The sequence below is a fragment of the Nipponia nippon genome, unplaced genomic scaffold (assembly GCF_047370975.1).
Source record: "Nipponia nippon isolate SJK-2023a ecotype South Korea unplaced genomic scaffold, ASM4737097v1 scaffold_113, whole genome shotgun sequence".
NCBI classification, from domain to species: Eukaryota; Metazoa; Chordata; class Aves; order Pelecaniformes; family Threskiornithidae; genus Nipponia; species Nipponia nippon.
In genome coordinates this window covers 46,656-74,293 of record NW_028262306.1, presented here as the reverse complement: position 1 = coordinate 74,293, position 27,638 = coordinate 46,656, and the positions used below count along the sequence as shown (strand labels likewise).

At 58.7% G+C, this 27,638-nt stretch overlaps 1 protein-coding gene across 1 annotated transcript; it reads left to right on the top strand.

Annotated features, from left to right (window-relative positions):
* The first annotated feature begins 17,847 nt into the window (after positions 1–17,847).
* On the top strand, positions 17,848–27,379 carry LOC148056788 (antigen WC1.1-like). Its single transcript, XM_087748106.1, has 15 exons — positions 17,848–17,914; positions 18,816–19,187; positions 20,494–20,796; positions 21,044–21,349; positions 22,111–22,437; positions 22,525–22,839; positions 23,196–23,510; positions 23,992–24,054; positions 24,139–24,453; positions 24,826–24,861; positions 25,150–25,287; positions 25,812–25,907; positions 26,354–26,425; positions 26,643–26,795; positions 27,114–27,379. The coding sequence occupies exons 1-15, from the start codon at positions 17,848–17,850 to the stop codon at positions 27,296–27,298; spliced, it is 3,063 nt and encodes a 1,020-aa protein (XP_087604232.1). The 3' UTR covers positions 27,299–27,379.
* Positions 27,380–27,638: the final 259 nt, after the last annotated feature.

Below are 27,638 nucleotides of genomic sequence, written 5' to 3'. Positions count from 1 at the left end.
ACCCGACTCCTGTGTGAGAAGTTCTCTTCTTGGGTGAAAGCCCCAGCTGAGAGAGAGGGACCCTGGCTCAACTCCCATCAGCGCCTGCTTTAGGGGAGGGACACAAAATACCCTCTGCCATGTAAATGTGCCCACGTGAGCTTCCTCCCAGACAGGGCCCTCTCCAGGCCAGGGACTGGGTGATGGGTTGGGTACCAGTCCATGTCTCCTGGCTCCCTGCCCCTGGGCTCTCCCTCCTCTGTCTCCCACAGCGCTGAGGGAAAGGTCCCCGCATTCCCCTGCTCCCATCCCCCCCCTGCACCAGCACACAGGTACTGCCACGACACAAATGGGCGTGTACCGTGCACCAAATGGCCACCTGCATGTGAGCTCCTCCTCTCAGCTCTGCTGCTAATGAATGGAGATGGAGGGCAGCAGTGAGCTGCTCAGACACAAACACCTGGGGGCACAGGAGGTACTGGAGATGGTCCAGGCTATGTGCAGGTAACTGCAAGCTCTGCTGGAGCAGCTCTGAGAGACAGGGCAGCATCTGGGGGCATCTGCTCGGAGGTTGCTGGGAAATTCCTCTGGCCAATTGAAATGACAGCAGATGGCAAAAGTTAGGGCAACTGAACCTTTTGCTGCTCATTATGTTCAGGGCTTCATCAGCACAACAGTAACTTGGAAAGACAAATGCCGTATCCTTGACCATACACCCCCCACACACCTTGCTCGTTCTTTCCCCAACTTTTATTGCAAAGCATGACGTCACATGGTGTGGGACATCCCATTGGCTGTTGGCGTCAGCTGTCCCGGCTGTGTCCCCTCCCAGCTTCTTGCCCACCCCCAGCCTCGTTGCTGGTGGGTCAGCGTGAGAAACAGAGAAGGCCTTGATGCTGTGCAGGCACTGTTCAGCGACAGCTAAAACATGTGTGTGTTATCAGGACTGTTTTGGTCACCAGTGCAACACACGGCACCATATGGGCTGCTCTGGAGAAACTTAACTCCATCCCAGCCAAAACCAGTGCAGCAAAGCCCGTCCTACTCCTGCCACGCAAGCGACACGCAGCAGAGAGGAGTGTTTGGGCCTGCTGGAGGGGCTGTTGCATCCCACAGGCCTTCGCTCCCATCTCTTGTAACTGCCCAACCGCAGCCAGCCCCCAAACCCCACCTGCCCAGACGGGCTCCCAGTAGCAGAGACGTTGGTGCAAGGGGCAGACGGGTTTTTGGGAAAGGACTGGCGAGAAAGGGGATGAGCATTTCCCAGGACAAGAGGGGAAATCTGTATCCTCCGTACCCAGCTGTGCCATCTCCCTGCTGGCGTCATAATGCACCTTCAGATGATGCGGGCTGATGTCACAGGGGGATGCCCCACATGACAGGGAGGTCTCCCCAGCACCGTGGCACTTCCTGGCGAGGCCTGGGTGCTGCTGGGCACTGCTCAGGGGCTCCCCACTGCTGCCCTTCGGAGCTGCTCCACAGCCAGGAGCGGGGTCGGGAGGCAGCGGGGCTGCGCTGGGGGACCCTCGCTGAGAGGCAGGACCCTTGCTGACAGGCAGAGCAGGGGCACGTCGGCGAGGAGTTTTGGGCAAGGAGCTGCCAAGAGCTGCCCCTGAGCTGAGGGCAAGCAGCAAGCGCGATGGAGGGCTGCTGCACCGTGGCCATCAGCTTGGAGCTGAGCAGCTTGTTCCCCACGCTCCTGCAGCTCTCCACCGAGGGTAAGGCTTTTGGGAGCTGCTTCGCGAGGGGTCGCATCGGGGCTGTCCACTGTCAAAAGCTGCAGCTGCTGGGCTGTGGGGGTGGCTGGACAGGGCTGGGGGCTGCCGCGAGAGCCCTGCCTGAGGGTCCCACTGGGGTCAGGGGACAATGTGGCAACCAGAACGCCCGGCTGCCCTGAGCCCCCAGGCTCCCGTGGGAATGGCTCGTTGCCCTTGCTCGGGGGGCTGTCCAGGGCCAGCTTCCCCTGGGAGCTGGTACCTCTTGGGCTTCTGGCTCTGGGATGAAAAGGGGCCCTGCGTCCTGGAGGCTGGGGTGTCCTTCAGCTCCCACAGGGCTCTCAGGAGCCAGCTGGAAATGCCTCTGCTGTAAATCAGCCCTTTGCCTTGAGCTAGTCTCCTTTGGGAGAACCTCTGTTCTTTCCCATGGCGTCCTCTTGTGCCACCAGGCTGGCAGATCACATCCTGGGCTCTGGGGCGCCATCCATTGCTGAGGGTTAGATGGTCACAGCCCTGGTCCTGAGCCCTTCCCACATGCCCATTTCTGCTCCAGCCCTGCCCCGGGAGCAGGGTAAGGCTGGCAGTCTGAAATTGGGGCACAGCCCAGCTCCGCAGCCATGGCAGTGCTGGTCTGGGCTGTTGGTGGACACCTGCATCTGTCACCCCCTGGGCGAGGAGCTTGCCGAGAGGCTGTGAGCTGGCTGGCCCGGAGCCTGACACCTCCTTCCCTTGCTTTCCAGAGGTTGTGGCCATCTGGGATGCTGTGTCTGCGTACATCCTGGGACAGCTGAAGCTGGACAAGGTGGGCTGGCGTCTTGGTCCTCCTTTGCCCGGGGGAGCCTGGGCCCTGGGGAGCGATCCCTTCCTGAGCATCGTGGCAGCACACCGAGACAACCCCGTGTGCCCAGAGCTGCTGCTTGGTCAACCCGGAGAGAAACCAAGTCCAGATCTAGTCTGAGAAAGCATTGGGCACACGATAGGGCTTCACTCTTCCCTGTGCTCAGAGTGGAGAGGACAAGCAGAGAGACAGGGGATTATGCTGGGTCTGTGCCAAGGATAATCCTTGGGGTATTCCCTGTGCTGGGAATGCCTGGCCTCTTCTCTAGCCAAGGGATGTTAGCAACTTTTTTGAGGAGGGGAAGAAAGCACATGGAGATCGCGGGCCTTTTCCAAAGCCTTCACTTTTCCCCTCTCTCAAGTCCTCACTCATCAGCCTTTTTGTCTTTTTCCTGGGCAGGGTGTCCTGGTCACAGGACTCGGGACCTTCGCTATCCTGCATGAGCGCTTCCAGGGCAAAGAAGAGGTGTATGTGGTTCGAAGACCCGTCTTCCAGCTGGACACGGATTTGTTACGTCTGCAGGAGTTTGCGTTCCCCACAGTGGTTATCCCCGGTGAGAAGGCAGCGGCCACCCTCCCCTCTGCCCCTCCATGTCTGGGGGTGGGGTGCGTGCTCTCTGCTCTTTGGAGAATTTTCTTTTGTTATGCATCTTACATGGCTATTTGGCCTGCTGTGGCAGTGACGATGGTGCTTCTCCTTACAGGCGATGTCAAGATCAAGCCGCTGGACTATAGGTGGCTGTCGCGAGCCACCTCCTTCCCGCGGCACGTGGTGGAGGGCTGTGTGCAAGAGACCATACTCTTGTACTCATTCCAGCTGAGGAACAGGCAGCGCCTCTCCTTCGCCTTCAAGGACATTGGCGTTCTGTCCTGCAAAGACGATGTCCTGTGCATGCGGTTTTATTACGACTGCGTCACAGGGCTGGAGAGCAAGGCCAGCCGGATTGCCCTGCTTCACAGCGTGAGTTGCTCAGGTTTTGAGGGCTGCTTCAATGTCTTTGGGAAGCCTGTTGAAGGGTGAGCAACCCAATTGCCGTTGGCCGGCCTGGCCGTGGCAGGCCAGTCAAACGCCCTTCCCCATGCTCACCCCCACGGACTTCTCCATTAGCAAAGAAAGTTTCTTGTGAGTTCCTGGGCCCTTGCCCTACAAAAAGCCCAGCAGCACTGTTGTGCAATCTCAGTGTTTCCTGTGTAGCTTCTGGAGAGCAGAGCAAGGGCTAAAGTTCCTGGAGAAGGATTTGGAAGAGGGGTTTGGAGAAATGGCTTTCTTTTGGAGCAGGAGACAGGTCTGCTGCCTTTGGGAGCCAAGAGAAAACTGCCTTGGAAACCTCCTAACAGCTCTGTGTCACTTTGCAGAGGCTGTGGATGCCAGGTGCAGCTGTCTCCGGTGGAGCGACCGCCGCTCAGGGGATGCAGGCTGCTCCTGCCCGCGCGTTCCCGAGGTGAGTGCGTTTCCTTTGCAGCCCTCGACCGACCGAGCGGGTGGCTTCCCAGCTCCTGCTGAGCAGCGCACGTTGTTGGGACTCGACACTCAGCGTTGAGTCAGGGATCAATCCTGAAGTGACTGCTTTCTGGTTAACTAATGCTGAGTTTGGGCTCCACGCATGTTCTCCTGGAGTGACCAGACGTCGTCGTTGTGTTTCTCCACGGGGGGAAGCTGCCAATAAAAGCCGTGTGTGGCCCCAAAGGAAAAGGGATGCCATGCCTGGCACGGCAGTCAGGAGGATCAGTGCTGGGAAGCTGCAGAGGGTAGGGGGTCACCCTTCTTCAAGCCTCTATTATCATCTGCTTTCCAGGTTTAAGTTCCTGGTGATCAGCAGAAGGGTGGCCAAGGCTTTCTCCACCTGGCACAAGAAGGCTGCAGAAAAGCACAGGACCAGAAGAGGTACGGGAGCGGGTCCCTGCTCTGCAGGTGGGGCCCTGCCCCACGGAGGGTGACCACAGCCCGGTTAAAAGGCACTCTCCACGGGGCTGCTCTGAAGAGCTTCCTCCTTTCCCAGGTACAGAGGGGTGTCCTGACAAGCTGCTGCAGAGGCGGGTGACGTTTTCCTCCCCCGTGCTGCCAAGCCAGGGGCCAGGCCCAAGGCAGCAAGACGTGGGGAAGAAGACTTCTGCCAGGTGAGCCCCTTGTGGGAAGGGATGAAAGGGATCCTTGCACCCGTGTAGGAGAGACATCCCCTCTGGACACTCCGGCTGTAGGGACTCGGGAGGGTCCATGACACATGCCCCATGGTTTTTAGGAGCTTGCTTGCCCCATCGCAGGCCCCTTAGTGGGGAAGATGGCAGATGTTGATTGCAGCCCTCATCACTTTGCTTGCCCTTACAACAGACCTGAGGTGCAGTCCTCTCCCATCCATCTGATGGGGCTCAGGAAAGGCTCCCCCTTGCCATGGGAAATGGCCCCACCTCCCCTGCTGCTTCTGCCAGCCTGTGGAGCTTTGATAGCAGATGAAACTGGGAGAGCAAACTGCCCCATGCTCACACCGACTCCTCGTGGTGTCTCTTGGCAGTGTGTTCCCGCCATGTCCAGGCAGCTCCCCCAGGACGAAGGAGGCAGGCAGGCAGGAGCCAGCTCCTCCAGCCAGGCGCACCGCTGCACTCCCGTCCTCTGAAGGCTGCAAGAGAGCGTTGCAGGTACGTGCTCTGCCTTGCTGTAACGACCGTGCTGGTTGAGACTGGGCAAAAGCCTTTTTGTGCAGAGAGCCATCCTGAAAGGATCCCTTGGCGTGCGTTCACTGTAACCGGTCCGTCACCTCCTTCACATCTTCTTCATGAAAAGGAAGGTGCTGCGCATCCTTCCCGCCTGTTATTGCCCCCTGGGTTGTCGTGAAACCCTTGGTTGTGGCCAGGGGCTCTGGAAAATGTACAAGTCCTTTGTAGGTCGTTGACAGTGGAGGTCTTTGGTCACTCAGCTGTGTTTGCCCTGAGCTGAGGAGCCTGCCATGACTCCACGGCCCCTGACCTGGTAGGGGCAAAGCTGAGGCAAGGGGCACCAAGGCGGGTCAGACCCAAGGGATCCCCCTCCAGGAGCTGAGACTAATCCCGCCTGCTGCTGCCTTTCCATGCCCTCCAGGAGGTCTGGCAGCTGTCTGCAGAGTGGGAGCAAACAAAGACCCATTGGCAAGAGCGGCGACAGCAAGCACAGGCAGAATGGGCGGCGTGGGAAGCCTGGGCTGCAGGGGAGGACCGACAGCCGCCCCAGGTACGGGCAGTGATTGACACCGCTGAGAGCAGCAGCGACCCTCTCTGTCGGGGCACCCAGGGCGGCAGGTCTCCAGGGGCTGGGAGCAGGACTGACACCCAGCTGCAGGGCAGGGGTTTGCCTGCTCATCCCTGTGAGGGAGAGATCAGCAGCAGGATCCGAGGGGGAAAAGCAGCCGTCAGCTGTGATGACGGGCGTGTGGTGCTGAGTTACCCAGCTCCCAGGTCCTGCTGCAGGCCCCTTTCAAGAGGTCCTCTGGGAAGCAGCACCCCTCTTTGCCATCCGCTTTGCTGAGAGCGTCTCCTCCTTGGCAGGCACTCGGCACTGGAGGCACTTGGACTCCCCACCCTCCAGCCCAGCCCAGGAGAAAGGAGCTCAACGAGAGGTGGAGAAGGGCTGAAAAGCCTCTCCCAGCAGAGCAGATGGCAGCAGCAGCCCAGCTGCACAGACTCCAGCCTGAGTAAGTGTACACTGGCTCTGGCCACAGCCAGGGGCAGTCGAGCAGTCGTGACCCCACAGAGATGTCCAGGACCCCCATCCCTGCATCCTGGGGCTGTGTAGGACACCCTCTGATGTCTCCTAACATGGGCGTGACGTGGGTCACCCCCACAGCCAAGGCCCAAAACTCCCCACAGGGTGAAAGGGTGGGCACATGCGGGACCGGGTGGGTGCAGAGGCTGGACAAGGGGAGAGGCAGAAGGGGTCTCCGGCAGGGGCTGAGGGATGATGTTTCCCTGCTGTTGCAGCCACCTTTCCCCACGAGCGGTCCAGGTCCTGAGAAGGCTGCAGCCACATCACGTGCAGAGGAAGATATTCCAGCACGTCGCTGAGAACAACAGGCGGCGGCAGGAGCAGCAGAGGCAGCTCCCCTGGTAACTATCTCCAAAAAGGGGTGTGTTTCCCCCAGCTGCAAGGCCCATCCCTGCACGGAGGGCAGCCCTGTGGGAAAGAGGGATTTCTCTGACAGCCCTCGCAAGACCAAAGCAGGTTCTGGAGGCTGCCTTTGGGCTGGACCTCCCTGACACCCAAGGGGTCTGCCTGGGCACCCAGGATTGGCTTTCCATGGGCGATATGAAAGTCCTGGCTGAAGACCGAGGAATCCCTCTGATGGCTGGCTCTCCCCTTGCCAAACCAGAGAGCATGTCCTTCCCTTGCAGAGTCCTGGGCCAAGACACCTTGCCCCGAGGGGGGACACCTGTATGGGACACTAAAGGTCTTGGCCCAACCTGACTCAGCCCCAGGCTGATCAGCTGCACCTGGGACCTTCTCATGGGCTTGGGCACAAGGGGTCTCTCCCACTTCACAGACACCTTGAGGCTTCAGCACAAGCAGATCCCATCACAGGTGGCCTGAGCTACGCCTGCAGCATTTCTCTGCCTTCTCCCTGGTCAGACGATCATGCACTTTTCTTTCTTCCTCCCTAGCGCTAGATGCTGGTACCGCAGCAGAGGGGAAGGTGCCGGGAGCAGCAGCTGTAGCAGTGGCTGTTAGCAAAGGGGCTGGGTGGCTTCTCAGCTGCCGAGATCCACCTCTAACTCCAAAATAAAGAGCTCTGGGGCTGTTCCCAGCTGGACTGACTGGCCTGTGCCTGGAGATGGATCGGTCTGAAGGGATTATAAACACCCCATGTGTGATCCCAGAACTGATCATAGGGACAGGAGGGAATAAAGTCCACAGTGGATGTCCACAGCCTTCAAGGAAGCAGGTGCAGGCCTAGGACACCATAGGACAGCCTGTGGTGGAGATGGTCAAGGGAGCTGACAAGGCTGAAAGCCCCCAACAGAGCTGAGGTCTTTCTCCTGTTGGCTGCGGCTGTTGTCTGTGTCACCAAGGCCTGCCAGGAGACACCTCCTGCTTACAGCACTAGGGCCTCATGGCCTCCTTGTCTCCACCCAAGAGCCTGGGAGGTCTCGTACCCTAGTCCTGCACTTGGCATTGCACGTCCCCACAAAACACTGCCCCGAGCCATGTGTGTGGGACGGGATCTCCCTTCCCAGGGGCTGGGGCCAGGCCTTGGCCCTTTGGCCTGATAAAACACATCCAGGTTTACTCAGCACCAGAGCCACCTTTACAAAGCCCTTGCCTACCCTTCATCCCTGCCTCCAGTTGTCTGCTCTAACCAGCCCCCAGGGTTGCTTTGTCAGTGATGTCCCTCAGTGGGAGCCATTAAAGCTCCAAGGGACGTTGGAGGTTGCACCTGACTTTGACTTCTTGAGAGGTTTCATCAACTTTCTCTCAGGGTCTGAGGTTCATGGACTCGGCACCAAACCCACCAGAGGGGACATTAAAATGCCTTGGGCTGGTCCTCTGCTGCTGAGCTGGTCCAGGCTGCTGGGATGGAAGGAGCTCCTGGCAACTACGCTGTGCTGCAGAGAGACAGCTCTGCCCAGGAGCAGCTCCTCTGCAAAGCGCAGCAGGGCGAAGGGCCCTCCCAGGGTCTCTCAGGGAGATGAGCAAGGCAGACTGAGAGCTTAAAGGTGGTCAGGACTGGGAGGAGGACTGAGAGCTCACAAGAGGAGAAATCTTTGCAGCCCTGGACATGGTCAGTCTCTGGGTGCAGGGCGATGCAGCTGTAGTTCCTGGAGGCATCTCCTCAAGCTGGCACAGCCCACAGCTTGTGGCATCTGTAAGGACGGGGCACTTCTTAGGCAATTTTGCATCGCTGTGAAGCCACGGTGTGCAGCTGGTGGTGCCCAGGGCTGTCCTTCCGAGCAGGGTCCCCCACCCCAGGGGGCTGTGTGCTGGGGCAGGGACTCTGCCCCCTGCCAGGGTCAGCACTCAGCCTGCCCAGAGAGCTCCCCATGGCACTGCGGGGAGCAGCTCTGCATGGAAGGAGCAACCCCCCGTGGGGCAGGGCAGGGTCACTCTGCTGTCGAGAGGGTGCTGCATGGGTGAGGGCAGCTCACAGCTCCACATCACCCCTGGGACATTTCACAGGGCACTCTTCAAGAAGGACATCAAGGCAGGGGCTACCTGGGAGGAAAGGCGCTTGCCAGGGTCGGTGCTTTCACTTCCCAGCTGTGATGGTAGGTGGAAATGGTGATGGAGCTGTCAGGTTTGCACAAGAGACAGGGACTCCTACAGCATTACAGTGAGTGATGGATAGGCTTTTCAAGGAACCTGATGAAGTCACTTCACCCGCCTCAGCCTACAGAAAGCATTAACCTCAGCTTTGTGGTCTCCTCAGGGTTATCCTGATATTCTCTTGAAGACTTGCCAGCAGGGAGATCCCCCTGGGCAGTGCCTTGCTGCCAGGAGGTGTCTGCAGGGCAGAGCTGAGTGCCCAGCGCGTGGGATGGGATCTGTGAGCAGGGACAGGGAGGAGACCTGGGGAAAGAGAAACAGCTCCTGGCAACTCCAGCTCCAACCAGCAGAGCCGTGGGCAGGGAGTGGGAGGCAACTGCAAAGAAGCACTGGGAGAGGCTGCGTTCAGGCAGCTCTCTTTTGGGCCTTCACTGGAGATGTCTGCTGGCCGTTGTCTGCTGGGCAATGAGCTGACTCTCCATTTAAGACATCCCATCTTCAGGACACCCGACTGTCTGTTTTGCCCATCCTGCCGGGCTTGCGTGCTGCCCCCCAGAAAGGCACGGTTCTCCTGTAGGATCCCAGGGAGTGCTGAGCCATCCCTTGTGGGGCGCCAGTCTCCTCTCAGATTCCTTTGCTTCTCTGTGAGAGGGGCCGTGTCCTGCCCTCTCCATCACAACTACACCTCTGTGCTGGCAAAAGAAGAGTTTGCAGATCTGCCCATTGAAACAGGACTCCCCTGCTTTCATCAGAGTCCAGTTGCTTTTCTTTTCTTCAAGAGTAACGTGCGTGCAGTCATGCTCGAGGTAGCAGACATGAAAGCAGAGGGCAGCTGGGAACAAGACTGATGGACACTGCAGCTCCCCTGACTCTGCCCTGAGCCACAGGAGCTGAGCCCTTTGGCCTGTCTTGTCTCAAGACTCCACACTTTCAGTCATAAAAATGAGGATTTCTACCCCTACAAATAGTACTCTCCAGATGTGATGGTGGAAAATAAAAGACAGAGAAAATTGTCATCAAGACATGCTAAGCCTCTCTTCTGCAGCCCACAGGCTTAGGAGTCAGGAGTGCAGATACTGAACATTTCCATTAAGGGATCCCCTCTGAGCAGGGACGGCACAAAGCCTTTTCCACGTGCCTCCCTCACCTGGCTGGGGTCTCCCTGTTTATCAGCACCGCCATGTTTGCCTACCTGAAGCCCTCCTCCATCTCCTCCCCACCCCAGGACCTGGTGCTGGCAGTTCTGTACTCAGTGGTGCCTCCAGCAGTGAACCCCCTCACCTACAGCATGAGGAACCGGGAGCTCAAGGATGCAGTGTGGAAACTGATGACTAGATGGTATTTTAGAAGCAATATACTGCCCATCTTCTTCTACATATCACTCGTAACATAACCCATTACAGGCCCAACCTGTTTTTTTTATGTTTTGTAGTTGTTTATGTTACTGGGGGTTTTTTTTGTTGGTTTTTTTTTTCACTTCTGATAATGTTGTCCACAAGGAATTTTCATTACTCATACCATTTCAAATGCATTATCTACCTGTCTGATTTGACCCAGAGAGAGCACAAATGAATTTCCACACCCTCTGTGCATTTCAACATTAAGAAGGACCCTGCAGGGATGTTTTTCGTCTGAGATTTTTCCTCCAAGACCTTCTCTGGAGCTGCAGAGCCAGTTCCTGTGTCCAGAGTCCCTGCACAGCAGATCGGTGACAGAGCTGGCCTCTCTAGCACCATTTCCATCAGGAAAGGGGATCTCCTCAGGGCAGTGCCCGAAGGCTGAGGTCTTTGTCCAAAGTCGTTCTCAAGAACATGCCCAAGGAACAGAGTCTCCAGAGGACTGTTGCTTTGCTTGTTTCTCCCTGGGCTCAGTGGGATGGGTCCCAGTATGGTCTTCCAGGGACTGAGCCATGTCTCAGGTGTTACTGGTTGGGGGACAGCACCCACACAGATGGGGAAGGGTCTCCAATTAACCTGCCTGGGGCTCTACAGCATGTGCTAGGGCTGATGGCAAATGAGTGCTTTCCTGGAAGGGATCAGGAGCTGCCAGCAGAGCACAGGGGACCTGCAGGGACAGCGTGTGCCAGGAGGTCAGCAGTGAGTGGAGCCCACTGAGCACAGGCCTGCGCAAGGTGGAGGGACCCAGAGATAAAGTGCTAAATCTGGGTGTGAACCGCCAAGCGAGGGCTCTGCAAGCCCAGGGGGTGCAGCAGGCACAGGGAAAGGAGCCTGGTGAGTGATTCATTTTACCGTCAGTGGACTTTTGTAGACTGCATCCAGTGCAGCACCCAAACGCATCTCATGGTGTTGGCAATAAGGCAGGGTAGCTCTGAGCACCCTCCGTGGCCACAGAAGAGCTTCTGTGGGAGGCAGGCAGTGGCAGTGATGCCCCTGAGCTGGCTCTGCCTCCCAGCCTGACCAGCACAGCCCTGGGGTGACCCCAGGTCCCACAGCCCACTTGCTCTGCAGAGCAGCCCCACCAGCTCAGGGGCTGTGGAGAGCATGGGAAGGGGGCGCAGAAATGGCCGGCCAGGCCAGCACAGATGTGCCCACCTTGAGGAAAGGCTCTGTGGAGAGATGGGATGTCCTGGGAGAAGAGCAGGACACCATGTGTGTGCAGGGGAGAGATGGGAAGAGAAACCCTTTGCTGTGGGTGCCAGCTCAGGGCAGGGTGCCCTGTGGCTGGGGCAGCGGGAGCTGCCTGAGGAGCCCCAGGGCCAGGACTCTGTGCTGTCCTGGGGAGCGGGGCTGGCCCAGGGGGCTGCAGGCTCCTGGGATGGCATCTCCAGGACATGACAGCAGGAGAGACACTGCCACTGACCTCCATTTCCTCCTTGCTGCGGGGCCAGACCAGACTGGGGAGAGGGCTGGGGAGTGGGGAGAGCTGGGAAGGGGCTGGGATGCCTGGGCTGGGAAGTGCTGGGGAAAGGGAAACACCAACGTACTGCTGAAGTGTGTGAGTGTGCAGGATAGGGGCACACAGCAGCGTCCTCGCACACCCAGCCAGGCCTCCTGGCAGAGACATGAAGGACCAGCAGAGCAGGACCTGGTCTCTGCCCATGTGTGCTGGACACCCTGGGAAAGCTGCCCCAGGGTAATCGTCACACACCAGCCAATAACAACCACCATTGCCAGCACTGGCCTCTCACCCCAGCTCCCAGAGGTTGGTTGTCCCTCCACCGAGGGACACGGAATGACTAGGTCAGAAGTCCATGTTTGCATTGTACAGACAAGTTGTAAGCATGCACATGGTGTGTGCGTGGGGAGATGAACCTGAGGGAGCACAAATGCCTTCAGCTGCTCCTGGGGATCCCATGAGTGTCTGTGGGACACACGGTGTCTCCAAGTCACTTCCCCTTGAGAGTAACATCCCCTGGGAAACCACCCACATGCAGCACTGAGATGTGCTTCCCAGAACTGAGGTCCCCGTGTCCATTCCTCATGCCTTGGGGCATCTCAGAGGAGTGCAGAGCAGGGCGATACACCGCAAGGCTGAGGTGCCTGCCAGCCTCTGGGAGTGGCAACAGGAGGCCAGAGACACTACAACTGCTGCAATGCACTGCCTGTGCCTGGGCAAGGGAAGGACTTGTATCTCTGAACACCCCTGTGTACATGAGGAGTGCATGAGGACAGCTCAGACGTGGGCACCTCACAGAGCCCGGACATTTCTGTGTGTGACTCCAGGAACAGCTCCCACCGTCCCAGGGCGATTTATCTCACTCGCCTTGGAAACGCTCATTGCCAGTTCCTCTGGCTGCTATGATTTTCATTCTTGGCTTTCTGGCCTGTGCCTTCAAATACACAGCAGGAAAGCAGCACGCCTGTGGAGCATCTCACCTGGGCAGTCAGAAGGGGTTGTGCACGCAGCAGCGACATTGCCCTCTAGAAGAAGGCCCTTCTCACCTTTCAGAAGGCACAGAGCACATTTAGGGATTAGTAACACACCCAGAAGCGCACACCTCCATGTTTCACCTCTCTGAACTTCCTTCTCCATTTCTTTAAGCAACGAACAAAGAAGGAAAAGGTTCTTCCTCACAGGTGTCCTACTAGGAGAGAGCGGAAAAGAAGGACCTTAGCCTTCCATGGTGTCGCAGAAGAGCGGAATGCACCGCACTTAAAAGAGAGAAGCAGCAATAGGTTTTACTGAGGTAAAAGAATAATTTGAAAACGTTCAATAAGTTAGATGGAATTTAACAAAGGTTTAACAGTGGTTTACTAAGGTTCAACAAATTTGATGGCAAGGCTCACCTTATTAATTAGTCTCAGACTTGATCAACGGTTCATGTCTAATGGAATTCTCAATACCATGTTTATAATATCTGAGGAGCTACATGGATTAAGTACTGTTTCATAGTATTAATTCAGCATGCTCGCAGTCACTTACCGAGGGTGTTGTCGCAGGTGAGGGATCTCTCTGCCTTGGGTAAGGAAGGATCTCTCAGTCTCAGGAAAGGGATCTCAAACCCTGAGAGGCGTCCCTGCTCGAGGGGAGAGTCACCTCGCCTGCCGTCCAGCTGCCAGTCAGGCAGAGCTCACATTGGGCCCATCCGGGTGGTAATATTTCTAGGGTGAAGTAGCTGGCTGCTAGTCAGCAGTATAGACAAGATATCTTCATTTTAGCTCTGGCATCTTGCATTTTTGGCTTTCAAAACCACCTTTTGAAATCTTGTTCCAGACACCTTCACTGCCTTGTACGTCGGCCAGGGGCTTTCCAGCTCACACGTTCACCCCAAGGACGTGAGGGCTGTTGCTCCTGCGTCAGCCTGAACCAAAGTGCGGCTCGGAGCCAAGTGTATCCGTCACATTGACCAGATGCAGGAACTCTGAGGGTTTTATTCCTTTAACCCTTGCTTCTCTCCCCTCATCCTCTTTTCCTAGGGTGTTTTGCAGTTTAAGGGGGGATTTTTTGTTGTTGGAGGTGTTTTGTAATTATTTTGCTGAGGAAGGTGGCGCAGCCTTGAAGCCCTGGGAGGCGGGGAAAGGTCTTACGTCCGGCACAAAGCCGGGAGCTCTGACCCCACAGTGAGCCCTTCTCTGCCCACGGCTCCCAAGAAGCATTTTCACCTCCCCACGTGCCTTCCCGGTGCCTGTTGGGATCCCTGCCCTGGAACACGCCAGAGCACGGGCACCGCTGCTGCGGGAGACATGACGGGACCGGGGCCCCGCCCACCAGCTTCTGCTGGAAGCCCCGCCCCCTCCCAGCACCCGCAGGGGCCCTGTGCCCCGGAAGTGGCTCTCCTCTACCGGCCATGTGCTCCGCTGGGATTGGCTGGCAGGACCGGCCACCCCTGCCGGTTGGCCCAGAGATACGGGAGACCCGGAAGGCCCTTCCTCTTCATCCACAGGGGCCGCCATTTTGGTTTGGCCGCCATTTTGGGACAGGGTGCCGCCATTCCATGGGAGTGAGCTGCCCTTTTGTTAAAGCTCATACTGCTCTGTGATTGGCTAATGGCCATCTCTCGACACCGTCACACCCGTGTGTTCTCAGCAGCCCCTGTGATTGGCTGGCAGGACCGGCCACCCGTCCCGCTGTCCCCAGGGGCACATCCCAAAGGAAGGCCCCTGTCATTTCCTACAGGGAGGCCGCCACTTCTGCCAGCCTCATTCCCCACGTCTTTTCATCCTGCGTTGTGATTGGCTGACAGCCATTTCATGACGCCTTCATACCCGCATGTTCTCAGGCAGCCCTGTGATTGGCTGCCCACCTCCTTTGGTCCAGGAAGTGCTCAGATATAAAAATATCTACAATTATATAATATATATTTAGAAATAAGTGTACGAATATGTACAAATACATCTTTTATTTATTTCTAAATAGGTACCGTTTTTTTATATATATGTATATGTACTTCAGTATAGAATTTTTTATGTATATGTAAACATTTATAAAGGTATAGAAAGTAAATATATATAGCCATAAAAACACAGGTACGAAATGGATAAACCTTTTTTAATAGGAGCTCCTGGAGTGAGCACTTAAAGTTTAAATGTGAATACAAACAAAAGGAGGAGGCTGACAGCCATTTCATGACGCCTTCATACCCACATGTTCTCAGGCAGCCCTGTGATTGGCTGCCCACCACCTTTTGTCCAGGAAGTGCTCAGATATAAAGATACATTTATGTAATATATATATTTATAAATAATCGTACACATATATATAAATAGGTACAATATTTTTAAATAGATGTACCCCTATATATGTATTTATGTATAGATTTATATATCTTTGTAAATATTTATAGAGCTATAGCAAGTAAATATAGGTAGCTATTAAAACATAGGGATGAAATGTATAAAACCTTTTTTAAGAAGAGCTACTGGAGTGAGCCCTGAGAGGTCTGGGGTGGGGGGGCTTCAGCAGGGCAGAAGGGTGCCTGAGAGGTGGTGGGGTGTGGACAAGCTGGAACGTGCCCAGGGGCTACAGCCACCTCCAAGGAACAACAGACTCATTTGCCACACGATATTGAATAGATATCAACACATATATCTATGTTATATATATAATATGTATAAAATGTCATAATATGTGATATTATGTATACCACAATGTATATAATACAGAATTATACGTTAATATATTATAAATTTTATTTTTAAATTATATTATAATATAATATTATACCAATTATATTATATTATATTATATTATATTATATTATATTATATTATATTATATTATATTATATTATATTATATTATATTATATGCATTAGTATAATTATCATATTTATTATCAAAATTATTATAAAATAATAATTATTATAACTATACAATTAATATGATTGTAATATAAGTATTATAATTCTAAAAATATAATAATTATTATATTACATTAAACTATATTATGATATATATAATATATAATGATATATATTATATATAATATATATCACCATATATATACAATATATCACCAGAGGACTACATAGCAAATAGGTTGGTATGTGCTTGTGACGTCACTCCTGCCTTAGTACCTCAACGGCAAGTACATGGAAATGGGCAGATACGTACTTGTGAGGCCACTCTCAGACAATAGGCCAGGGGCTGACTCAGGGCACGTGCAGCTGGTTGTGAGGGCTCTGCTGCCTGAGTAGCTGCTAGGCCAGGAGCAGGCCCATGGCTTGTGTCTGCGCTTCTGAGGTCACTCCTGCCTGAGGAGCGAGGAGGCCAGGAGCAGGCCTATGGATTGTGTAAGTGCTGGTGAGGTCAGTGGTGCCTGAGCAGACAGTAGGCCAGGAGCTGGCACATGGCATGTGAATGTCTTTGTGATGTCAGTGGTGCCTGAGTAGCTGGTAGGCCCGGAGAAACATGTCTTGTGCTGGATATTTTGAGGTCACAGGTGCCTGAGAAGCTGGTAGGCCAGGAATAGGCACCTGTCTTGTGTAGGTGTTTGCAAGGTCATTTGTGACCGATGAGCTGATGGGCCAGGAAGAGGCCCCTGGGTTGTGTAAGTGCTTGTGAAGTCACTGCTGCCCTGGTAGCTGATAGGCCAGGAGCAGGGCCATGGGTGGTGTAGGTTGCTGTGGTGTCACTGGTGCCTGAGGAGCTGATAGGTTAGGAGCAGAACAATGGCTTGTGTAGGTGTTTGTGTAGGTGTTTGGTCACTGGTGTTGGAACACCTGACAGGCCAGAAGCAGGCACATGGCAGGTTTAGATGTTATGACATCACCTGTGGCTGAGGGACGGATAGGCCAGGAGCATGCACATGGCTTGTGTACGAGCTCGTGATTTCACCAGTATGGGATCAGCTATAGGCCAAGAGCAGGCATAGGGCTTGCGTGGGTGCTTCTGATGTCATCAAAATAGTAGTTGGACCCCACCCAAACATGGCTTTTTGGAAGAACCATCATCAGCAGAAACCCGTGCACAGCACCCGCACCCGTGTGACAGTGTAACTCTTGAGCAGACAGCAATGGCAGCAGGAGGGTGTGAGGTCACCGTCCCTATAACTGCTGAGCACCCAGTGGTGGCTGTAGGAGGGTGTGAGGTCACCATCACTATAACTCAGAAGCACACAGCTGTGGCAGGAGGAGGGTCTGAAGACCCGTCACCGATGGCACCACGTGGCCGTGGGGCTCGGTGCAGAGCGGCTGTGTGCATCAGCGGGGCATGCCGGGGGCCGGGAGCTGCCCGGCCCCGTGTCTGCGAGGCCGAAGGAGCAGCCCCTGCAGCCCTGGCTGGAGCAGTCGGGCTGGGGGTGGCTCGGGGGCACCGCAGGGATGTGCCTGGGCACGGTGCCAGGAGGAAACCACAGACTTCCTGCCCGGGCGCTGCGCTGCGGGGGGAGCGCGGCGAGCGCTGCGAGGCCCTGTGGGCTGTGGTTTGTGCACCTGCAGGCTCCAGCTCCCGATCCGCCTGTGGGGAAGAACGGCCCCTCGATGACAGGCTGAGAGTCAGGGGCCTGCCTGAGCCTCTGGGCTGCAGGTCTGCTGCCAGGGCAAGGCCATGGCCCAGCTCTGGCTCCTGCGAGGGACCCAGGGTGGGGCTGTGCAGGGAGGGACGGGCGAGCCAGCCCTCCTGGGATGGAGCTCTTCCCCTGCCCAAGGCCCTTGCCCAGCTGCTGCTCCCAGCACAGTGGGGTCTGTAGCAGGGGCAGGGGCTGTTTCCTTCCCATCCTGACACAGACCCCGGTGCAGTCCCAGCTCTGTGGTTCCCGCATCTCATGGGGGAGCTGGACACTTGTCTCTTGGCCTCTTGGATGAGCCCACCGTAGAAGATGCTCAGTGCTCCCAGTGCCCACAGCAGGGTGCAAGGGGTGACGGACTCATTTCCCCTCCACACTCAGCTTCTCCCATGACGATTCCCTGCCGCAGTGACCATGACACCGGCAGCGGGACATATATGTCCTTCATATATGGTCATGAACGGCGCTGGAGAAGTTCATTGGAGGGCTGGGCTGTGTCGGAGGGGAGATAGCTCCCGATAACGTCTCAAAAGGTGCTGCTGCTTTGATTGGCTCCTCCTGCAGCTGGGTCAGCATCTGCAGAGATATATTACCCTCCCATCGTCGTTGTCCCTGCGAGTCCCCAGGAGCCGTGGCAGGGAGTGGGGCGCAGCAGGGCTGTGCCAGCAGGGCAGGAGGCTCAGGATGGGGATGGAGGCACTCCTGTCCCCTCGTGTACTGTGGCTGCTCCTCTGGGTGCAGCTGTGCAGGGGTAAGTGCCGGTTCCCTTGTCTCACAGCCCAGGGCCAGCGGGTACCAGCAGGGTCATCGGGATCCCTTTGGGAATGGGGTTTCTTTCCAGGCTCCGCTCAGACAAGGGTCAGAAGGTGCTCAGGTCCATGGACCTTCTGCCTTTCCCTCTGCCTCTCTGTGTTTAAGGCAGCCTGTGCCTGCCTGCATTTATGGACTCCTCCATCCTGGGTGACCCTTTTGGGACCCCTTGTTCCCCAGGTCTGTGCCCCTGAGGCTGGCAGTGGCCCAGGTGGTAATGGCAGCACTCAGCGATCCCCAGGGCACAGCCAATCTCCAGGGTGCCCTGGAGGGTTTGTGTGCTGCTCCCTGCCCCAGGGTGCAGGGGAACCCCGACCCCAGGAAGGCAGTTCGTGCCCCACAGAGAGAAGGGGCCCGGGCTGTGTGCACCCACAGGTGGCAGAGAAGTTTCCTTCCTGGGGGCTCCGGCCAAGCACAGGTGTTGGGCTGATGCCTGGCACAAGGAGGGGATGTGGCTTAGGGGGACCCTTGGGATCATCTCGGTGCTCCCTGAGGACATGGGAAGCCCTGGGGGTGGTGTGGGTTTGGGTGGTGGCAGGGCAGGTGGTGGGCAGGGGAAGCTGTGGGCCTGGGGGCATGGGGCTTTCCAGGGTGTGCTTGGCTGGGGAGGAGACGGTGCCCTGTGCAGGGCCTGGGGGCACGGTGTGTGGGTGGGCATGGGCAGGGGGCTGTTGGAGTGGGAGGAGGTGCCAAGGGCTGTGGGGCAGTGAATGGCCCAGCAGGGCTGGAGTTGGCCCCCCCAGCCTGCACAGCCCATGGGGAGAGGAGGGACCCCCACACTTCCCCAGGGACAGCTCAGAGAGGAGAGGGCTCCCAGCCTGGTGCTGTGACTCGACTCCCAGACCTGCAGTCTGGGGCTCGGCCCTCTCCTGACCGGTCCCGTGTTTTGGTGTTTGAAGGGGCTGCGGAGGTGAGGCTGGAGGCTGGCGGCAGGCGCTGTGCTGGGAGAGTGGAGGTGAAACACCAGGGCCAGTGGGGGACCGTGTGTGATGACTCCTGGGACATGGCCGATGCTGCAGTGGTTTGTAAGCAGCTGGGCTGTGGGTCTGCTGTTGAAGCTCCTCAGTACGCACACTTTGGGCAAGGATCTGGCCCCATTTGGATGGATGATGTTCACTGTGGTGGCACTGAGTCTGCCCTGTCTGACTGCAGACACCGTGGATGGGGTAAACACAACTGTGATCACGGTGAGGATGCTGGAGTGACGTGTTCAGGTAAGGGGTCAGCCATTTCCCCACCTTTGAGGCCAGGATGCGGGGAGGGACGTGGCTGTGCCCTCAGGAAGAAATGAGCAGACACCAGATCAGGGCCCAGTGTGGCCGGTTGCACTGCTGAGCTGGGACGTATGTTGCTGCTTTTGCCAGTGCCTGAGGAAAGCCCCGTGAGAGCCCACCCTGGGTGCGCACACCCTTCCTGGTCCCTGAGGTGACTCAGCCCAGACTCCGTTGGTGCCTGGGGCTCAGGTGAAACCCCCTCCCTGCCCCTTGGTGTCTGTTGGTGCCCATCTTTCTCCTCCCATTCAGCCAGGACCTGTCTGGCATTGCCAGGGGCCAGGTCCCCCCATGCCAGAGGCACCGAGAGCTGCTCATGCGGCCACCCACAGCCCCAGGGAAGGGTGCAGAGTGGCTGGGGACCTTTGGGCTGTGCCTCCTGGCGGGCATGAGTCCCTCGGCCTAAGCAAAGGGGCTGCTCAGAGGGGGAAAGCGCTGGCCTTGGGCAGAGGAGCAGAGGGGCACACAGCACCCCATTCCTCTCCCAGGGTCACCCCGCGAGAGCCAGCCCACGTGGACATGGCCCCGTGCTGCCTCTCCTGCCTACCCCAGCCCCGGCTGCCCTGTGCCACAGGGGCTTTGCCAGCCCTTGCACTGTCCTCGGTGCCTGTCCTTGCACCGGGAGCTCATGTCAGCGCAGGGCTGCTCCTCTGCCCGCTCTCCTGCCCTCTGCCTGGCTGTTGGTGGGGATGTGCGTGCCTGGCAGTGCACTCTGGCCCTGGCTGAGGACCCCCTCCCCGGGCAGGTGCCAGAGCGGGGGGCTGGCACAGACACTGACTGTACCTAGAGCTGTGCCATAGCTGTACCCCGTGAAATGGCCCATCTAACAGCAGTGCCTCAACAGCCTGAGACTGCCCTGAGAGAAGGGTGTGTTTCTGGCGATGCCAAGGGTTCCTCAGCCAGGCCCTGAGCTCAGTGGGCAGATCAGGCTGCAGCAGCCAACAGTGCCTTGGCCAGTCTCCCTGGGCCCCAAGTGCTCGGAGCGCTGCCAGGAAGCCCAGCATCTCCAAAATGGCGGCAGTTTGTCTGAGCAGTGCCTACGGCTGGGGGTTTGGGAGAGAAGCAAGGCCACAAGTGCTGTGCGGATGTCTGAGGAGTGGCAGGGTGTGTTTGTGCCATCAGCAGCCACTGGGAGCTGCTGGGAGGGTCGTGGGGCTCTGTGCCTGTGGCCACCTTGCAGACCAGGTGGGACGTGGGCATGTAACTGCCAGAGGGCTCTGGGAAATCTCCGGGAATTTGATTGCTCCAGGATTTGTCCGGTTGGTCGGAGGGGAGAGCCCCTGCTCAGGACGCGTGGAGATCCGCGATGGGGACCAGTCGAAACCTGTCTGTGACTCAGACTTTGGTCCCAAAGCTGCCGACGTGGTCTGCGGGGAGTTGCAGTGTGGTGCAGCCCTGCCTGTGCCCACGGCAGCTCACTTTGGAGAAGGTGTTGGTGCCATGTGGGACAGAGAATGTGTGGGGAATGAATCCCTTCTCTTCTCCTGCGCCAGGGGATCCCACCGAGACCAGCCCTGCACCCACACGAACGCCGCTGGTGTCACCTGTACACGTAAGGACTGAGGGTGGGGTGTTCCATATCTGGGGGTGTGCTGGGGCCAAGGGGAGCAGGGCAGGGACAGTGCCATGCTGTGCTGGGTGTGAGGGCTGGAGGGGTGATGGGGTTGTCTGCAGTCTTAAAATCGTGCAGAAGGAGGAGAAAATGAGGCTCTCCTCCATTTGGCTGCTCCTTCATCTCCTGACGAAGTGAGAGCACCATTCTGCCCTGTCTCATCCTTCTCTGTCCCCAGAGTACACAGGGTTCAGGCTGGTGAACAGCAGCACGGCGTGTGAGGGGAGGGTGGAGGTCCAGGTGCTGGGGACCTGGGGCACCCTCTGTGCCTCCCGCTGGGATCTCTCGGACGCCCACATTCTCTGTCGTCACCTCGACTGCGGGTTTGCTGAGTCCATTCCCAGAGGAGGGCATTTTGGGAGAGGCACGGGACCTGTCTGGAGAGACTCATTCCACTGTGATGGGACTGAAGCCCACCTGGGACAGTGCCCAGTGACCGCCCTGGGGGCCTCACCATGCTCCCATGAGAACGAAGCTGCTGTCATTTGCTCAGGTGAGTGCTGGGACAGCGCTGTGTTAACTCCATTTGTCCCTTGGGTGTGACATGGCCACCCAAAGCGAGGGACCCCATGGCAGCACCGGGCTGCATTTCTCCCTTCAGAAATCCTGGCTTCAGCTCCATCCCTCTGGCTGCACACAGCTCTGTCCCAGCCCCACAGAGACCCCCACAGAGCCCAATCCCACACCCGTGGGGGCTGCCCAGGTGCCCCCAGCAGCAGGCCTGGGTGTGAACTACAGAGCAGGGCTGGGCTTTGTCCTCGCTTCTGGTCAGCCGAAGTCCCAATCCTGTCCTGTTTGATCGGGAAGGCCCCCCTTGCTCTGCTCCCTGCCAGGGACACAGGCTCCCAGGCCCAGATGCCCAGGGATGCAGAGGGGCAGAGGCGTGGGTGCTCTGCCCCATGGCTCAGCAGTGCCAATGGCAGCGCTGAGGTGGGGCAAGGCTTGTCCTGGGGCTGCCTGTCCCCAGGCCACCGCCGGCTGCTGCTCCCTCCTGCGGGAGCTGCCCCATCTGCCTCAGCAGGGACGTGTTGGGTGGCTCTGCCCCACCAAGAGCAAAGAGAGTGTCTTGCTCAGGAAGGCTCAGGGACTGGGGAACCAAGCCTGTGGAAAGCTGCTCCTGAAGCTGACCGCAGAGGGCTGGGGGCAGGCGGGTGAGCTGCAGGGGGTTGTGAGGGTTGGAGAGCCTGGAGAGGTGCTGCAGGTTTGTGGGCTGTCTGGTGGTGCTGAGGGCTGGGGCATGGCTGCTCTCCCCAGGCCCAGGCAGCTCCACATCCCTGCGGCTGGTGGGTGGAGGGAGCCGGTGCAACGGGCGAGTGGAGATCTTGCAGCGCGGGACGTGGGGCCGAGTCCTGGATGAGCAGTGGGACATGCAGGAGGCCAGCGTGGTGTGCCGGCAGCTGCGGTGCGGAGAGGCAGAGAGAGCCTACAACCCCCCGAAGCCGCAGAGAGGGACGGGTCCCGTGGGGCTTCGAGGGGTCCAGTGCGCAGGGCACGAGGCCAACCTGACCCTCTGCAACACCTCCGTGCCTGAGAGCGCGCTGGCAGCAGGGATTGCAGAGGACGTGGGGGTCGTTTGCTGGGGTGAGTGGCACTGCACAGGCCCCCCCAGGCTCTGGGCTGGGTGGGCAGCCGGCCCCTGAGGGCAGCTGGGGTTTCTTCCTGCTGCAGGGAGCCGGCAGGTCTGGCTGGTGAACGGGCCCGGGCGCTGTGCTGGCAGAGTGGAGATCTACCACCAGGGCAGCTGGGGGACTGTCTGCGATGACGGCTGGGACCTGTCTGATGCCGCCGTCGTTTGCCAGCAGCTGGGCTGCGGAGGGGCGGTGGAGGCGGTTGGCTCCGCTCGGTTTGGGGAAGGCTCTGGTCAGATATGGCTGGAGAGCGTGAACTGCTCCGGGGCCGAAGCTGCTGTCTGGGACTGCCCAGCAGGGTCCTGGGGGCAGCACGACTGCGGGCACAAAGAGGACGCAGGAGTCGTCTGCTCAGGTCTGTGCTGGGAGCTGTGGTGGGAGCCCAGTGCCCGGGGAGGCCGGGACGAGGGGAGATCCAGCAACGGCCGAGGCTGTCCCTGGCTGCCTCTGAGCCCCTGCCTGAGCCTGTCCTGGGGACACCCATGCACAAACCCCCTCGGTCCCACTGGGGGCCCCTTGGAAGCTGAGCTGTCCCCAAGGCTTAGCGGGGAGGGCATGGGTGTCTGTCCGTCAGGGACTTCTCTCTGCCCCTGGCAAAAGGGTGACTTGCTGTCCATGCCTCTGCCTGGCTGAGGGCCTGGGGGGTGAAGAGGCTTCTCTGCTCCCATAGCCCCAGAGCAGCCTGTTCCCCTCTGGGGTCTTTCCTCCCAGATTTCATGGCCCTGAGGCTGCACAACAGCACCAACTGCTCCGGGCGCCTGCAGGTGTTCTACAATGGCACATGGGGGACCGTTTGCTCCAACTCAATGACTCCCCAAACGGTGTCGCTGGCATGCAAGGAGCTGGGCTGTGGGGATGGAGGGACCCTGGAAACACGCCTGCCCTATGGTAGGGTGTCTGGCCCCACCTGGCTGAATTGCGTGGAGTGTGGGGAGAGAAACAGCTCCTTCTGGCAGTGTCCTTCTGCTCCCTGGGACCCACAGTCGTGTGATGACCTGCGAGACGAGACCCACATCACCTGCAATGGTAATTCGGAGCTCCCCGGGCACCAGCATCCCCCCAGCTCCTGCTCCCTGCTGGGCACAGTCAAGCGCAGAGACTGGGCCCACAGGGGCTTTTACTTTACGTGCCAGACCCTGCTGCTTGTGGTGGCACAAATGGGACTTCAGCTCTCAGAGCCCCACACATTCCCCAGGAGTTGTCATGCAGGCTCCCAGCAGCGCCCGGGGGAGGCAGAGGTGTCTGCAGGCAAGGTCTCAGAAGAGACCAGCCAGGGCTCCAAGGAGCGTCCCCTCCATGGACACCCTCCTGCTGCTCTGTGAACCAGGGTCCCTCTGGGGCTGAGCAGTCAGGGTCCCCCACATTGCCGTGCGTGTCCCCTGAAGGACTGGGGTTCAGCTGCTGCCGTGAGCGAGGCGGCACGGGGAGGCGTGAGCAGAGCTCAGCGCCACACTCTGCTGCACGACCCCCTTCAGCAGCCCCTTCACCGCAGCATTTCCTTCTGCAGGGAGACGGCCAGAAACACCCCCGGCCCTGGGGACCGTGTGCCCAAACTCCACGAGCTGCACAGGTAGCTGCTCCTCTGCATGCCCCTCTGGCCTGGCAGGGCTCTGCCTGCTGTCCCGGTGCCCTGGGAGGTCTCTGCCTTCTCCAGACAGGGAGAAGATTCGTGCCGTGGGAGGCGAGAGTGGGTGCTCGGGCAGAGTGGAGGTCTGGCATCGTGGCTCCTGGGGGACGGTGTGCGACGACTCCTGGGACATGCAGGATGCTGAGGTGGCCTGCAGGCAGCTGGGCTGTGGCCCCGCGGTGTCTGCCCTGGACGAGGCTGCGTTTGGGGAGGGGACGGGCCCCATCTGGCTGGAGCAGGTGGAGTGCCGGGGGACAGAGCCATCTCTGCAGGACTGCTGGGCTCGGCCTGGGGACAGCGGTGCCTGCCGGCACAAGGAGGATGCTGCCGTGCGCTGCTCAGGTGAGCGGCAGGGCTGGGACCCTTGCTGGAGCTCTTGGCAGAGCTCCTGAGAGCAAGGCCGTCCTTGTGGAGCCTGGGAGCCTGGTGCCAAGTGGGCAGCAGCCTCTGTGGGGCTGGATGTCCTCTGGCTTCTGCCTGCAGGGCCCTGCAGCCCCCAGGGGCATCTCCTGGGCTACCTGTGCCATGCTGCCCAATAGCCAGAGCAGGGCCCTGGGCTCTGTCCTGGCCACCCTGACCAGTTTTGCAGGAGGGGCAATTTGGGTGCGCTGTGTCAGGGATACATGCACATACACACAGATGACGTGTGAGAGAGGAAGCTCCCTGGTACCTGCACACCCACCCTCTCAGCCCAGCTCTCCTTCTCGTCTACAGCTGCACCCACAACAGCAGCACCAACCCCCCGACCAGGTAACCTGTCCTCCCCGATGGTGCTGGGTCTTCTCAGGGCCAGCTGTGACCCATGGCGGGAGGGAAGGAGCTCCTTGCCGGGATGTGAAAGTCCCAGCCAGAGGCACTGGGATAGCAGTGGGGCGGGGGGGTTGGGGAGGTCTGTCATTTCCCCATCAGGGTGGGAGCTTCTTCATCACTCACTCCTGGGGTTGTGTACCCCTGGTGTAATGGGGTCAGGACTGGGGTGTCCCAGCCCCCCACCTCTCCCAGGCCTGGTGCTACCCTTTTTGTGCTCCTGCCATGCAGATCCCACCCGGGGCCGTCCGACCGTCAGCGGGAGAGTCTCATTGCCCGTCATCATCTGCATCATCCTGGGGGCCCTTCTCTGCCTTGTCCTGGCCCTCCTGGCCGGGCAAGTGCGAAGCGCCAGGGCTGGGCGCGGAGGTGGGTGGCGGGGAAAGGTGCCTCCTGGCAAGGCCAGGGGTGCTGTGAGGTGTGAGTGAGTGGCACAGGCAGAGCTGGGGGGATAAGGGTGTGTGCTGCCTTCATTCCCATGCACCGCCTCCTTGACTGCCTGACCATGGGCCACCAGCAGCAAGGGGCAGAGAGAGTCCAGACATGGGGGGAGATAGGGATGGGTTGAAGACAGAAATGGCGGAGCTGGGGTGAGGGAGATGGGAGCAGAGGGAGGACAGAGGAGGACATCACACTGGCAGCGCTCTGGGCAGGTGTGGAGGGGGCTTGTGGGGCAGGGGAGATGCCAGGAGGAACGCAGGGCAGCAGGGTCGATCCCCATGGTTTCAGGCCCCCAGGCTGTTCCTCTGTCCAGCCCTGACCTCCCCCCAGGATCCATGGGCTGTACTGGGGCGATAGCCTTTTGCTGCCTCAGGGGACCAAAGCTGAGGGAGCAGAGCAGGATCCCGTCCTGTCTCTGCCTGTCCCTGGGCCAGCCCTGCTGCTGTCCACAGGCTCTGGGAGAGCTTCGGAGCCCTTCCCTGAGGCCGTGTATGAGGAGATCGGTTACAGCCCGGCGTGGGAGAAGCAGGCGAGGTTCAGTGGCTCAGGTGGGTGGGGGTTCCTCCCAGGGGGCACATCTGCCAGCCTCTTCCCTGTCAACCCCACCCATGGCTGACCCCTGCAGTCCCCTGGCCCATGGTCCCTGCAGTGCTGGGGCTGTGGGGGCTGTGGGGAGAGCAGCCAGGTCCTGGGCCCAAGAGAGGAGCTTCCTCCCCACCAGTTCTTCCTGTCCCAGCTGGGGACAGCCCCTCTCTGCCTGTCCCTGCACCCCTCTGGGACACGTGAGGGGGGAGGGAAGGGGCTGTCCCGGGGCAGCTCTGGGAGCCCCTTTGAGACAGGGTTTGTCCCAGGGGAGCAGGGTGAGTCCTGAGCCCTTTCCCCACTCAGCCCTGCCTCTGTGGGTCCCCCGTCCCCAGCAGCACTGACCACAAGCCTGGTCAGCAGAGCGCACTCCCCTAACACCCGCTGCGCCTCTCTCCAGGCTCCTCTTCAGAGGGGTCCCTGACCGAGCTGCAGCCCTACCCCGGGGACAGCAAGGAGGAGGATGGTCCGGGATCAGCAGCAGGTAATAGGGTGCGGGAAGGAGTGGATCTCTCCTCCCTGCAGACATGGGAAGAACAGCGGTGTCACTGAGTGTCTCTGTCGGAGCTGGGGAGGACCTGGGGGCTGTCTCCTGTGGTGCTGCCAACACCGGTGTCTGAGCCCCATGTCCCTGTGCATCCTCCCATCCTCTGCTCTGCAAATGTATCTTCTCCCTGTCACCAGCTCCCCTCTCCTTTCAGACGTCCCTGTCCTGCCTGGAGGTGACCCAGCGGATGGCTATGATGATGCCAGGGAGGTTTCTGAGCCTGGGGAGGATCGTGCCCCGGGGCAGGGAGACTGGGAAATGGCCAGGGCACCAGAGGAGGCAGCAGGACCCAGGGATGCACCTGGAGGTGAGAGGGCAAGAGAGCGCTGCCGGATCCTGGGCTGCCATCCCTGGTGCCGGATGAATCGTTGTACTGAAAGGCCCAAAATTTTGGGATGAGGGATTGTGCCCCCGGAATTTTCCTTGGGGGCCCGGGGGTGGGAGAGGGAGCTGAACGTCTCAGGACTGGTGAGGAGAAGGGAGGAAGGTGATGTACAGAGCAGGAGGGGCACCCCATGGGGAGAACGTGCAATGGCTGCCTTGCTGCTTGCAGGGGCAAAGCTGTGCTCCCAGAGACGTGCTGGGGCCCCTGGAGCTGAGGGAGATGCCTGGTCCCTGTCCCCAGAGAGCACAGGCTATGACGATGCTGAAGAGGTGTCTCTGGCACATCCCCCTGAGGACACACAGGCTGTGCCACCGGAGCTCAGTGCACAACAGTCCCTGAGCCCCGCGCCAGGAGAGCCCGTCCCTGCCATGCAGCTGGGTGCAGCCAGGAGGGAGGAGAGGTCTGTGCAGCTGGGAGAGCCGTGAGCACCAGGGAACCGTCTCCCTTTTCCCACAGGCAGCAGAAACAGCCGGGCATTTCCTCTCTTTTTATTCCGCTGTTTTTGCATCGTGCCTCCATATTTGTTCTTATTAAAAGCCTTTAGGGGTTTGAGCCAGAGCTGGTGCTTGCCTGGCCCGATGTCAGGGTGTCTCCCTGAGGCTGATCGGGAGGAGCGGAGCACAAAGACATGGTGGTGGGGAAGGGGCACATCTCAGGGATAGACAGCAGTCTTGGGGTCAGATTGAGGGGCTGTGAGAGCCCCTGGTCCCTGGGGAATATTCCTGCTGAGAGAGACATTTCCATCCTGCCAGCCACAGTTTCCAG

Excerpts from the sequence above, each read along its gene's own strand:
- LOC148056788 (XM_087748106.1), top strand. The coding sequence starts at position 17,848 with ATGGGGATGGAGGCACTCCTGTCCCCTCGTGTACTGTGGCTGCTCCTC. Across the intron at positions 23,511-23,991 it reads GACCCACATCACCTGCAATG|GGAGACGGCCAGAAACACCC; the intron begins GTAATTCGGAGC and ends TTCCTTCTGCAG. Across the intron at positions 26,426-26,642 it reads TGGTCCGGGATCAGCAGCAG|ACGTCCCTGTCCTGCCTGGA; the intron begins GTAATAGGGTGC and ends CTCTCCTTTCAG.